Here is a 12,340-nt window from a genome sequence, read left to right as displayed (position 1 = left end):
TGTTTACTGCTTCGACTCTCCTTCCATGTCCCTCTGGTTCTGTCTCTCTATCTCTGTTTTGTATGTCCTTGTCTCTGTCTCGGTTCCTTTTTGTCTGTCTGTCTGTCTGTCTGTCTGTCTGTCTGTCTGTCTGTCTGTCTGTCTGTGACTCTCTCTCTCTCTCTCTCTCTCTCTCTCTCTCTCTCTCTCTCTCTCTCTCTCTCTCTCTCTCTCTCATTCTCTCTGGTATTATCTTTTCAACTTATACAAATGATTGTTCAAATCGTTTGCTTTAGTGTCTTTCTAATGGGGCATAAACTTTATAGTTTGCTATAGGTTGTTTGCGGTTTGTATGTTGATAGTGTGCTGGCTGTTTGATGTTGCGTGTTAACTGCTAGTTGTTAATTGTTTGTATGCTGATTGTATGTTGCGTGTTAACTGCTAGTTGTTAATTGTTTGTATGCTGATTGTATGTTGCGTGTTTGTTGGTTGTGCACTGTTTGTACATGTTGTTTGTTGATAGGATGCTGGCATTTATAGTTTGAATATTTTTTTCGCGACGCGTATCCCATCCTTTGCTGTTGACATTTCAGAGCTTGAAGTAGGCGGTAACTGCGCCGGAGCCAGCTATCCTTATTGCACGTGCGGCACAGCGTGTGAGACTGATGTTTGTAGTAAGTACCAAACAAAGAATTTCTTCAATTTGTCTTTACGTGCAAGAATTTGACAGACGGCTGGGCGAAAACGGATCTTCTTCTTCTTCTTCTTCTTCTTCTTCTTCTTCTTCTTCTTCTTTTTCTTCTTCTTCTTCTTCTTCTTCTTCTTCTTCTTCTTCTTCTTCTTCTTCTTCTTCTTCTTTTTCTTCTTCATTCATTTTTTTTTTTTTTTTTTTTAAACGTAAACAGAATGGGTTATAAATAATAATAATATCATTCTTTCGTTTAACATGGACAATCTTCGAAAATGTACAATATTTTCAATCAATTATAATTTAGCTATAATTCTCTCCGTCAACTGGCATTTGCACACTTTCTCTCTTTCTCTATCCTCTCTCCCCATCCTCTCTCTCCCTCCCCTCCCCTCTCTCCCTCTCTCCCTCTCTCTATCGTCCTCTCTCTCTCTCTCTCCCCCTCTCCCCTTCTCTGTCTCTCTCACCCTCCCTGCCACTCTCTCTCTCTCTCTCTCTCTCTCTCTCTTCTTCGTTCATGGACTAAAACTCCCACGTTCACTCATGATTTTGCATGAGTTGGTTTTTACGTGTGTGGCCGTTTTTACCATACGAAAACGGATCAAACGCCGGCCTCGTAAGCGGTAGGTCGGGTGTTCAATCCCGGCCGCGCTTGGTGGGTTAAGGGTGGAGATTTTTCCGATCTCCCAGATCAAGTCATGAGCTGACCTGCTAATGCGTATGGCTACCTAAATGGCGGGGTTAAAATGGTCGTACCCGTAAAATCCCACTCATGCAAAAACATAAGAGAACATGGGCGTTACAGCTAATGAACGAAGAATTCTTCTTCCTTTGTGTGTGTATGTGTGTGTGTGTGTGTGTGTGTGTGTGTGTGTGTGTGTGTGTGTGTGTGTGTGTGTGTGTGTGTGTGTGTGTGTGTGTATGTGTGTGTGTGTGTGTGTGTGTGTGTGTGTGTGTGAGGAAGAATTGGAATTCTTCTTTGTCTGAAAAAAAATGGAAATCGTCTATGTCTGGAAAAAACCCAACTTCGTGTTTGTTTAAAACAATTAGTCATAGCTTTTTCATCATAATTAAATTGCACACAAGTCTTCATAATTTGGCCGGTGTTTGTTTTTTTAAGTCAATGGCAAACTTCACAAAGGCAGAAATGAATCTCCCCCTATTTGCTTGGCTCCTTCTCTCAAGCAGGTTCTTTCTGTTAGTTCGTCAGGCTAGTTGGTAGATACGCGAAAGATGTAGGTTTCTATATCGTCAGTGTAAATAGGAGCAAACGAACACTGACATCACATAGTTCAGAGTCAGGAGAATTACACATTGATAGACTTCCATTGGAAATTTTGAAGTTTTCATCGTGAATTGACGCCCAATTAAAGCATCATTGAAGCCCGCCCAAGCCAAGCGACGGAAGGCTTCAATTGGGCTTTGGGTTCAATTTGTGTTTCTTATGCCGAAGCTTGTTTAAATAATTTCTTTTCTTTCTCAGAGCTGGACGTGGGACAATCATGTGCCTCACACAGTAGCCATTGTAGAAATGGAAGTACTTGCGACAACGACGTCTGTGGTGAGTATATCCGCCTGTAAAAGGGAAGCAAATGTCCGGTAGCTTGACCGGTCCTGGTGTTATCTATTTTCTCGATCTAGATTGTTCTTCCATAAACCAAAGAAACCAGAAGAAGCTCAAGGGAAAACATTTTAGGACGTCTTCTTCTTCTTGTCGATCGCCTTTACACTTGGAGTCCAGCTCTGGATATGAAGATGGTGGTCTTGTGTAGAGCCTCCACAGGTCCACGCAGCTTGTCGTGGAAGGTCGTCGGCCTGGTCCAAATCTCTCTCCTCAAGGGCTGAAGATTTCAAGTCTTTATTCCGACCTACCGATTACCTACTATACACACTTTTTTGTCTTATGAGGAGGGTCTGTGTAAAATATATGAGGGTTTTGTTGGTTAGAAAGAATTACCTAAGGTACATGTGGTTTTGGAACTTGCCGAACTTTGGTAAGATGCGTTGTCACTTTACACTTTTACGTTGTAATTTTTAAGTTGATGCTTGCGGCTTGGTTACCAAGTATGTTTGGTCAATGCGCACTTGCCAATGGTCTTCCTATTGTTGATTGTGTTGTTCTCGTTGTTGTTGTTGACGACGACGACGACGACGACGACGACGACGACGACGACGACGACGATGACAATGATGATGATGATGATGATGATGATGATGATGATGATGATGATGATGATGATGATGATGATGATGATGATACTGATGATGATGATGATGATGATGATGATGATGATGATGATGATGATGACGGTTTCAGCTCTGGAATTAGGACAGAACTGCACTGGGCATGAACTGAACTGCGCAACAGGGACAACATGTGATTCTACTGTGTGCAGTAAGTATGACTCCGTTTCTTCATCGAAATAATGATGGATAGGGCGTTTGTTGAGACCCAAAATGAGAGCAGCACCGTAGAACGTACTATATATATCTTGGTCGACGCACATTCTATGTCTAAGTCTTGTATGAATGGCTAAAGACACAGTCCTTCCAATGAAAACAGTTCGGGACGGTTGGCCTAGTGGTAAGGCGTCCGCCCCGTGATCGGGAGGTCGTGGGTTCGAACCCCGGCCGGGTCATACCTAAGACTTTAAAATTGGCAATCTAGTGGCTGCTCCGCCTGGCGTCTGGCATTATGGGGTTAGTGCTAGGACTGGTTGGTCCGGTGTCAGAATAATGTGACTGGGTGAGACCTGAAGCCTGTGCTGCGACTTCTGTCTTGTGTGTGGCGCACATTATATGTCAAAGCAGCACCGCCCTGATATGGCCCTTCGTGGTCGGCTGGGCGTTAAGCAAACAAACAAACAAAATGAAAACAGTTCGGGACACCATCGTTGGTCTGGCCCGGCCTTCACGTGCTGTTCACATGGCAGACTTGCCGACAACTTTCCCCCAACTTTCAAGCGATTTTAGGCGTTGGCAAGTCAACTTAAAATCGCTGCCCATGTGAACAGCACAAACGAGCAAACTAGTTTTCGTTGTTTTGCGTAGAAGGGAAGTAACTGCATTAGCGTGGGTTGGCTAGAGCTAACCAATCAGTAAGCGCGATAATAAAAGTCTGCGCAAAATCTATGACCAGTCACGGCCGAGTCGAGCAGTGCTCAACTGAGTTTTGAATTCGCTGCTGAATCTGGCCTAAATCGTACCTAAATCGCTGGGGACGTTTGCATGGCAGACTTTTCGCCGACTAGGCCTCGACGACTCGGGGCAGATTTCCAAACGACTTAAGTCGGGGAAATGTTGGTTGCAAGTCTGCCATGTGAACAGCACTTTACATTGGATAAAGACCATCCCCTCACTTGAACACATACACAAAAATAAAACATCAAGGCTGCTTCCTGCGCCTTGTGACATTTGTTTTAGTCGGAATTACTAGGTGATTGCCACTTTTGTCCACCAAAAATAAGATGGCTGCAGACTTTCATTACTGCAGTAGTAATAACTGTCGTATTCCCATTAAACCATTGTTAAATATAAAGCAGAAGAGCATGGAGCATAGGTAAGATCACGACGAAAACTGCCAACCACTACAAAGAATTTTGAATCTTGAATGGCCATTTGCAACCTTTTTGCCGCGGAAAGTCAATCCTGGGTAGTAGGGCTGGACCTATAGTGTATGAGAGAGAGGGGAGTCCTACCTAAGTAAGGGGTACTTGGGCTGACAAGGCGGGGGGAGGGGCCGGGGGGGGGGTCTGTGTCGCGTTGCTCCCAGATACTGTTGACATTTCCGTGAGAAAAAGAGGTACATTTGCCGGGTAAAGAGGGGGGGGGGGGGGGGGGGGGAGTGCAGAAGGAAGGAATCTACCCCCTAAATCCAGCCCTGCTGGTAACAGTGGCCTTTTCAGGGCCACTTTTCAGGGGCACTTTCAAGGCCAATTTTATGGCCAGTTTCGGTGCACTTTCAGGGCCACTTTCAGGGCACTTTCATTGCCACTTTCAAGGCACTTTTCTGACCACTTTCATGTTGACTTTATTTATCACCGTGTTTCAGAGACCAGAGCTGGAGTCACGTGCAATACGACAGAGGACTGTGTCAGCAACGCCGACTGTGCAGGAGTTTGTTCCTGTCTCTCTGGCTACAGCCAGGATGTCGGCACCGGCGTCTGTATTAAATGTAGGTTGTTGGGTGTTGGTTGTGTGCTGTTTGTATGTTGATTGTTTATTGTTTGTTTGTTGGTTGTGTGCTGTTTGTATGTTGATTGTTTGTTGTTTGTTTGTTGGTTGTTTGTATGTTGATTGTTTGTTTGTTTGTTTGTTGGTTGTGTGCTGTTTTTATGTTGATTGTTTGTATGTTGATTGTTTGTTTGTTTGTTTGTTGGTTGTGTGCTGTTTTTATGTTGATTGTTTGTTGTTTGTTTGTTGGTTGTTTGTTGTTTGTTTGTATGTTGTTTGCTGTTTGTATGGTGTTTGTATTTTGATTGTATGTTGTTTGTATGTTGGTTGTTTGTTGGTTGTTTGTTGTTTGTTTGTTGATTGTTTGCTGTTTGTTTGCTGTTTGTATGTTGGTTGTTTGTTGGTTGTTTGTTGTTTGTTTGTTGGTTGTGTGCTGTTTGTATGTTGATTGTATGTTGTTTGTTTGTTGTTTGTATGTTGATTGTTTGTTGTTTGTTTGTTTGGTTGTGTGCTGTTTGTATGTTGATTGTTTGTTGTTTGTTTGTTGGTTGTTTGCTGTTTGTTTGTTGGTTGTTTGTTGTTTGTTTGTTTGGTTGTTTGCTGTTTGTTTGTTGGTTGTTTGCTGTTTGTATGTTGATTGTTTGTTGTTTGTTTGTTGGTTGTTTGTATGTTGATTGTTTGTTTGTTTGGTTGTGTGCTGTTTGTATGTTGATTGTTTGTTGTTTGTTTGTTGGTTGTTTGCTGTTTGTATGTTGATTGTTTGTTGTTTGTTTGTTGGTTGTTTGTATGTTGGTTGTTTGTTGGTTGTTTGTTGTTTGTTTGTTGGTTGTTTGCTGTTTGTTTGTTGGTTGTTTGCTGTTTGTTTGCTGTTTGTTTGTTGCTTGTTTGCTGTTTGTTTGTTGATTGTTTGCTGTTTGTTTGTTGTTTGTTTGTTGGTTGTTTGCTGTTTGTTTGTTGATTGTTTGCTGTTTGTTTGTTGTTTGTTTGCTGTTTGTATGTTGATTGTTTGCTGTTTGTGTGTTGGTTGTTTGCTGTTTGTTTGTTGGTTGTTTGCTGTTTGTTTGTTGATTGTTTGCTGTTTGTATGTTGGTTGTTTGTTGGTTGTTTGTTGTTTGTTTGTTGGTTGTTTGCTGTTTGTTTGTTGGTTGTTTGCTGTTTGTATGTTGGTTGTTTGTTGGTTGTTTGTTGTTTGTTTGTTGGTTGTTTGCTGTTTGTTTGTTGGTTGTTTGCTGTTTGTTTGTTGGTTGTTTGCTGTTTGTATGTTGTTTGTTTGCTGTTTGTTTGTTGGTTGTTTGCTGTTTGTATGTTGGTTGTTTGTTGGTTGTTTGTTGATTGTTTGCTGTTTGTTTGTTGGTTGTTTGCTGTTTGTATGTTGGTTGTTTGTTGGTTGTTTGTTGTTTGTTTGTTGGTTGTTTGCTGTTTGTTTGTTGGTTGTTTGCTGTTTGTTTGTTGGTTGTTTGCTGTTTGTTTGTTGGTTGTTTGCTGTTTGTATGTTGGTTGTTTGTTGGTTGTTTGTTGTTTGTTTGTTGGTTGTTTGCTGTTTGTATGTTGGTTGTTTGCTGTTTGTTTGTTGATTGTTTGCTGTTTGTTTGTTGGTTGTTTGCTGTTTGTTTGTTGATTGTTTGCTGTTTGTTTGTTGTTTGTTTGTTGGTTGTTTGTTGGTTGTTTGCTGTTTGTTTGTTGATTGTTTGCTGTTTGTTTGTTGTTTGTTTGTTGGTTGTTTGCTGTTTGTTTGTTGATTGTTTGCTGTTTGTTTGTTGTTTGTTTGCTGTTTGTATGTTGATTGTTTGCTGTTTGTGTGTTGGTTGTTTGCTGTTTGTTTGTTGGTTGTTTGCTGTTTGTATGTTGGTTGTTTGTTGGTTGTTTGCTGTTTGTTTGTTGATTGTTTGCTGTTTGTTTGTTGTTTGTTTGTTGGTTGTTTGCTGTTTGTTTGTTGATTGTTTGCTGTTTGTTTGTTGTTTGTTTGCTGTTTGTATGTTGATTGTTTGCTGTTTGTGTGTTGGTTGTTTGCTGTTTGTTTGTTGGTTGTTTGCTGTTTGTTTGTTGATTGTTTGCTGTTTGTATGTTGGTTGTTTGTTGGTTGTTTGTTGTTTGTTTGTTGGTTGTTTGCTGTTTGTTTGTTGGTTGTTTGCTGTTTGTATGTTGGTTGTTTGTTGGTTGTTTGTTGTTTGTTTGTTGGTTGTTTGCTGTTTGTTTGTTGGTTGTTTGCTGTTTGTTTGTTGGTTGTTTGCTGTTTGTATGTTGTTTGTTTGCTGTTTGTTTGTTGGTTGTTTGCTGTTTGTATGTTGGTTGTTTGTTGGTTGTTTGTTGATTGTTTGCTGTTTGTTTGTTGGTTGTTTGCTGTTTGTATGTTGGTTGTTTGTTGGTTGTTTGTTGTTTGTTTGTTGGTTGTTTGCTGTTTGTTTGTTGGTTGTTTGCTGTTTGTTTGTTGGTTGTTTGCTGTTTGTTTGTTGGTTGTTTGCTGTTTGTATGTTGGTTGTTTGTTGGTTGTTTGTTGTTTGTTTGTTGGTTGTTTGCTGTTTGTATGTTGGTTGTTTGTTGGTTGTTGTTGGTTGTTTGTTGGTTGTTTGCTGTTTGTTTGTTGGTTGTTTGCTGTTTGTTTGTTGGTTGTTTGCTGTTTGTTTGTTGTTTGTTTGTTGGTTGTTTGTTGTTTGTTTGTTTGGTTGTTTGTTGTTTGTATGTTGATTGTTTGTTGTTTGTTTGTTGGTTGTGTGCTGTTTGTATGTTGATTGTTTGCTGTTTGTTTGTTGATTGTTTGCTGTTTGTTTGCTGTTTGTTTGTTGGTTGTGTGCTGTTTTTATGTTGTTTGTTTGTTTGTTGTTTGTATGTTGATTGTTTGTTGTTTGTTTGTTGGTTGTGTGCTGTTTGTATGTTGATTGTATGTTGTTTGTTTGTTGTTTGTATGTTGATTGTTTGTTGTTTGTTTGTTGGTTGTTTGTATGTTGATTGTTTGTTGTTTGTTTGTTGGTTGTTTGCTGTTTGTATGTTGATTGTATGTTGTTTGTTTGTTGATTGTTTGCTGTTTGTTTGCTGTTTGTTTGTTGATTGTTTGCTGTTTGTTTGCTGTTTGTTTGTTGGTTGTTTGCTGTTTGTTTGTTGATTGTTTGCTGTTTGTTTGTTGTTTGTTTGTTGGTTGTTTGCTGTTTGTTTGTTGGTTGTGTGCTGTTTTTATGTTGATTGTTTGTTGTTTGTTTGTTGGTTGTTTGTTGTTTGTTTGTTGGTTGTTTGCTGTTTGTTTGATGATTGTTTGCTGTTTGTTTGCTGTTTGTTTGTTGTTTGTATGTTGATTGTTTATTGTTTGTTTGTTGGTTGTGTGCTGTTTGTATGTTGATTGTTTGTTGTTTGTTTGTTGGTTGTTTGCTGTTTGTATGTTGATTGTTTGCTGTTTGTTTGCTGTTTGTATGTTGGTTGTTTGTTGGTTGTTTGCTGTTTGTTTGTTGATTGTTTGCTGTTTGTTTGTTGTTTGTTTGTTGGTTGTTTGCTGTTTGTTTGTTGATTGTTTGCTGTTTGTTTGTTGTTTGTTTGCTGTTTGTATGTTGATTGTTTGCTGTTTGTGTGTTGGTTGTTTGCTGTTTGTTTGTTGGTTGTTTGCTGTTTGTTTGTTGATTGTTTGCTGTTTGTATGTTGGTTGTTTGTTGGTTGTTTGTTGTTTGTTTGTTGGTTGTTTGCTGTTTGTTTGTTGGTTGTTTGCTGTTTGTATGTTGGTTGTTTGTTGGTTGTTTGTTGTTTGTTTGTTGGTTGTTTGCTGTTTGTTTGTTGGTTGTTTGCTGTTTGTTTGTTGGTTGTTTGCTGTTTGTATGTTGTTTGTTTGCTGTTTGTTTGTTGGTTGTTTGCTGTTTGTATGTTGGTTGTTTGTTGGTTGTTTGTTGATTGTTTGCTGTTTGTTTGTTGGTTGTTTGCTGTTTGTATGTTGGTTGTTTGTTGGTTGTTTGTTGTTTGTTTGTTGGTTGTTTGCTGTTTGTTTGTTGGTTGTTTGCTGTTTGTTTGTTGGTTGTTTGCTGTTTGTTTGTTGGTTGTTTGCTGTTTATGTATGTTGGTTGTTTGTTGGTTGTTTGTTGTTTGTTTGTTGGTTGTTTGCTGTTTGTATGTTGGTTGTTTGCTGTTTGTTTGTTGATTGTTTGCTGTTTGTTTGTTGGTTGTTTGCTGTTTGTTTGTTGATTGTTTGCTGTTTGTTTGTTGTTTGTTTGTTGGTTGTTTGTTGGTTGTTTGTTGTTTGTTGTTTGTTGGTTGGTTGTTTGCTGTTTGTTTGTTGATTGTTTGCTGTTTGGTTGTTGTTTGTTTGCTGTTTGTATGTTGATTGTTTGCTGTTTGTGTGTTGGTTGTTTGCTGTTTGTTTGTTGGTTGTTTGCTGTTTGTTTGTTGATTGTTTGCTGTTTGTATGTTGGTTGTTTGTTGGTTGTTTGTTGTTTGTTTGTTGGTTGTTTGCTGTTTGTTTGTTGGTTGTTTGCTGTTTGTATGTTGGTTGTTTGTTGGTTGTTTGTTGTTTGTTTGTTGGTTGTTTGCTGTTTGTTTGTTGGTTGTTTGCTGTTTGTTTGTTGGTTGTTTGCTGTTTGTATGTTGTTTGTTTGCTGTTTGTTTGTTGGTTGTTTGCTGTTTGTATGTTGGTTGTTTGTTGGTTGTTTGTTGATTGTTTGCTGTTTGTTTGTTGGTTGTTTGCTGTTTGTATGTTGGTTGTTTGTTGGTTGTTTGTTGTTTGTTTGTTGGTTGTTTGCTGTTTGTTTGCTGTTTGTTTGTTGGTTGTTTGCTGTTTGTTTGTTGGTTGTTTGCTGTTTGTATGTTGATTGTATGTTGTTTGTTTGTTGGTTGTTTGCTGTTTGTATGTTGATTGTTTGTTGTTTGTTTGTTGGTTGTTTGTATGTTGTTTATTGGTTGTTTGCTGTTTGTTTGTTGGTTGTTTGCTGTTTGTTTGTTGGTTGTTTGCTGTTTGTATGTTGGTTGTTTGTTGGTTGTTTGTTGTTTGTTTGTTGGTTGTTTGCTGTTTGTTTGTTGGTTGTTTGCTGTTTGTTTGTTGGTTGTTTGCTGTTTGTATGTTGTTTGTTTGCTGTTTGTTTGTTGGTTGTTTGCTGTTTGTATGTTGTTTGTTTGTTGGTTGTTTGTTGTTTGTTTGTATGTTGATTGTTTGTTTGTTTGTTGGTTGTGTGCTGTTTTTATGTTGATTGTTTGTTTGTTTGTTTGTTGGTTGTTTGTTGTTTGTTTGTTGGTTGTTTGTTGGTTGTTTGTTGTTTGTTGGTTGTTTGTTGTTTGTATGTTGGTTGTATGTTGTTTGTATGTTGGTTGTATGTTGGTTGTATGTTGGTTGTATGTTGATTGTATGTTGTTTGTTTGTTGGTTGTTTGCTGTTTGTATGTTGATTGTATGTTGTTTGTTTGTTGGTTGTTTGCTGTTTGTATGTTGATTGTTTGTTTGTTTGGTTGTGTGCTGTTTGTATGCTGTTTGATGTTGCGTGTTAATGGCTTGTTGTTTGTTTGTATATTGATTGTATGTTGGGTGTTGGTTGTTTGCTGTTTGTATGGTGTTTGTATGTTGTTTGTTTGTTGGTTGTTTGCTGTTTGTATGGTGTTTGTATGTTGTTTGTTTGTTGGTTGTTTGCTGTTTGTATGGTGTTTGTATTTTGATTGTATGCTGGCTGTTTGATGTTGCGTGTTAATGGCTTGTTGTTTGCTGTTTGTGTGCTGTTTGTATTTTGATTGTATGTTGTTGGTTGTTTGTTAGCTGTTTGTATGCTGTTTGTATGTTGATTGTATGTTGTTTGTTTGTTGGTTGTTTGCTGTTTGTATGCTGTTTGTATGTTGATTGTATGCTGGCTGTTTGATGTTGCGTGTTAATGGCTTGTTGTTTGTTTGTATTTTGATTGTATGTTGTTTATTGGTTGTTTGCTGTTTGTATGCTGTTTGTATGTTGATTGTATGCTGGCTGTTTGATGTTGCGTGTTAATGGCTTGTTGTTTGTTTGTATGCTGATTGTATGTTGTTAATTTGTTGGTTGTATGCAGGTAATAGTTATACTGGTTGAATGTAGTGTCAACTACGCGAATTATGCATGAGTCTGTATAGATGCTGTCAGAATTTCCTCGCAGAAGTAAGTTGATACGGTACGGTATATATTGCAACGAGTATGTGTGTGTGTGTGTGTGTGTGTGTGTGTGTGTGTGTGTGTGTGTGTGTGTGTGTGTGTGTGTGTGTGTGTGTGTGTGTGTGTGTGTGTGTGTGTGTGTGTGTGTGTGTGTGTGTGTGTGCCTACGTGCATACATGCGTGCGTGTGTACCTGTTTGTGTGTGCATGGACTTAATGTATCCGTGTTTGCCTTGTATTGTTTAAACACATTTATGGGCAAAAATATTTGCATTTTCTGTTTTTCGACAGCTCTAGCAGTGAGGGTCAGCAACAGCCCGTGGATACTCGCTACTACTCTGCTTTCGACATACTTTTTCAGTGTCCTGTGCTGACCAAGTCCACGCATGTGCTCTAGTCTTGGGACTATGTTTTGTTTTTGACGTTCCTCAAATACACTTCCTTCCTAACCCGATTTCCTAAGGACCGCAGTTTGCTCGAAACCCATGTTCCGAGACATTCGAGAAGTCTACCATCTCAAAAATGGATGATATTTTTCCTGAATTTCTTTTTCATCTGCAATCCTCGACCTATTGTCAACTCCACCGATTCTCTATATCCTCGACTTCGGGGTTGACATTTTGATACTTGACCTTTTGGGTTTCTACGTTGGAAAAAAAGCATTGGTGTTTGCCGTTTAAAGGTCTGGGGGTTAGGTGAAGGTGGGTCGAATGGCTAAAGTGTCAGGAGACTGGGGTTAGGTTGCTGGAAAATGGGGAACAGGGACAGGTGCATTAATTATCGCACGGGAAATACAACAGCCTGCACTTGCCACAATCCCAATCCGTTTCGATTTTATCCGTATTTCTGTCGACCCATCTACCCATTCAAAACACCAGTTCACGGACAAAACGAAAGATGACTGGATAATATGGAAGGCATCAGTCGATTCTGAGAAGGCTGTGGTATGCATACTTTTTCCAAAACAATTTAGGTAACACTGAAATGAGCATATCAGAAACATTTAGGTTTTCACTCTGTTATTTTAGTTTACAGTCATGTGTGTGTGTGCGTGTGTGTGTGTGTGTGTGTGTGTGTGTGTGTGTGTGTGTGTGTGTCAGTGTGTGGGAATATGTGAGTGTGTGTGTGTGTGTGTGTGCGTGTGTGTGTGTGTGTGTGTGTGTGTGTGTATGTGTGTGTGTGCGTGTGAGTGTATGTGTGTGTGTGTGTTTTTAGTGAGTGTGTGTGTGTGTGTGTGTGTGTGTGTGTGTGTGTGTGTGTTATCCCGACTCCCGTATATCTTGTCCTTAGTTTATACTTGGGCCTATCGTCATAGCATTCACTGTTTAATGCATAGTCAAAAAATGTGATTCTTCTGTCAGTCTTGCCAAATTTTGTTTCTTATTTTGTGCATTGATTAATTGGTTTTTTTTTTAAATATTTAGTCAAG

General features: G+C 39.2%; 1 protein-coding gene across 1 annotated transcript in view; it reads left to right on the top strand.

The window, feature by feature from the left end:
- The window catches only part of LOC138971502 (prion-like-(Q/N-rich) domain-bearing protein 25), a 14,832-nt gene extending 2,769 nt beyond the window's left edge, over positions 1-12,063 (top strand). The window contains exons 4-8 of the mRNA XM_070344245.1: positions 573-653; positions 2,151-2,228; positions 2,985-3,062; positions 4,719-4,841; positions 11,203-12,063. Coding sequence (XP_070200346.1) covers positions 573-653; positions 2,151-2,228; positions 2,985-3,062; positions 4,719-4,841; positions 11,203-11,285 — 443 coding nt within the window. The 3' untranslated portion in view covers positions 11,286-12,063. The remainder of the gene's footprint in view (positions 1-572; positions 654-2,150; positions 2,229-2,984; positions 3,063-4,718; positions 4,842-11,202) is intronic.
- The last annotated feature ends 277 nt before the right edge of the window (positions 12,064-12,340 follow it).

The sequence above is a fragment of the Littorina saxatilis genome, linkage group LG7 (genome assembly GCF_037325665.1).
Source record: "Littorina saxatilis isolate snail1 linkage group LG7, US_GU_Lsax_2.0, whole genome shotgun sequence".
Lineage (NCBI taxonomy): Eukaryota > Metazoa > Mollusca > Gastropoda > Littorinimorpha > Littorinidae > Littorina > Littorina saxatilis.
The sequence above is the reverse complement of the archived record's forward strand: the minus strand, read 5'-3'. Positions and strand labels throughout refer to the sequence as shown.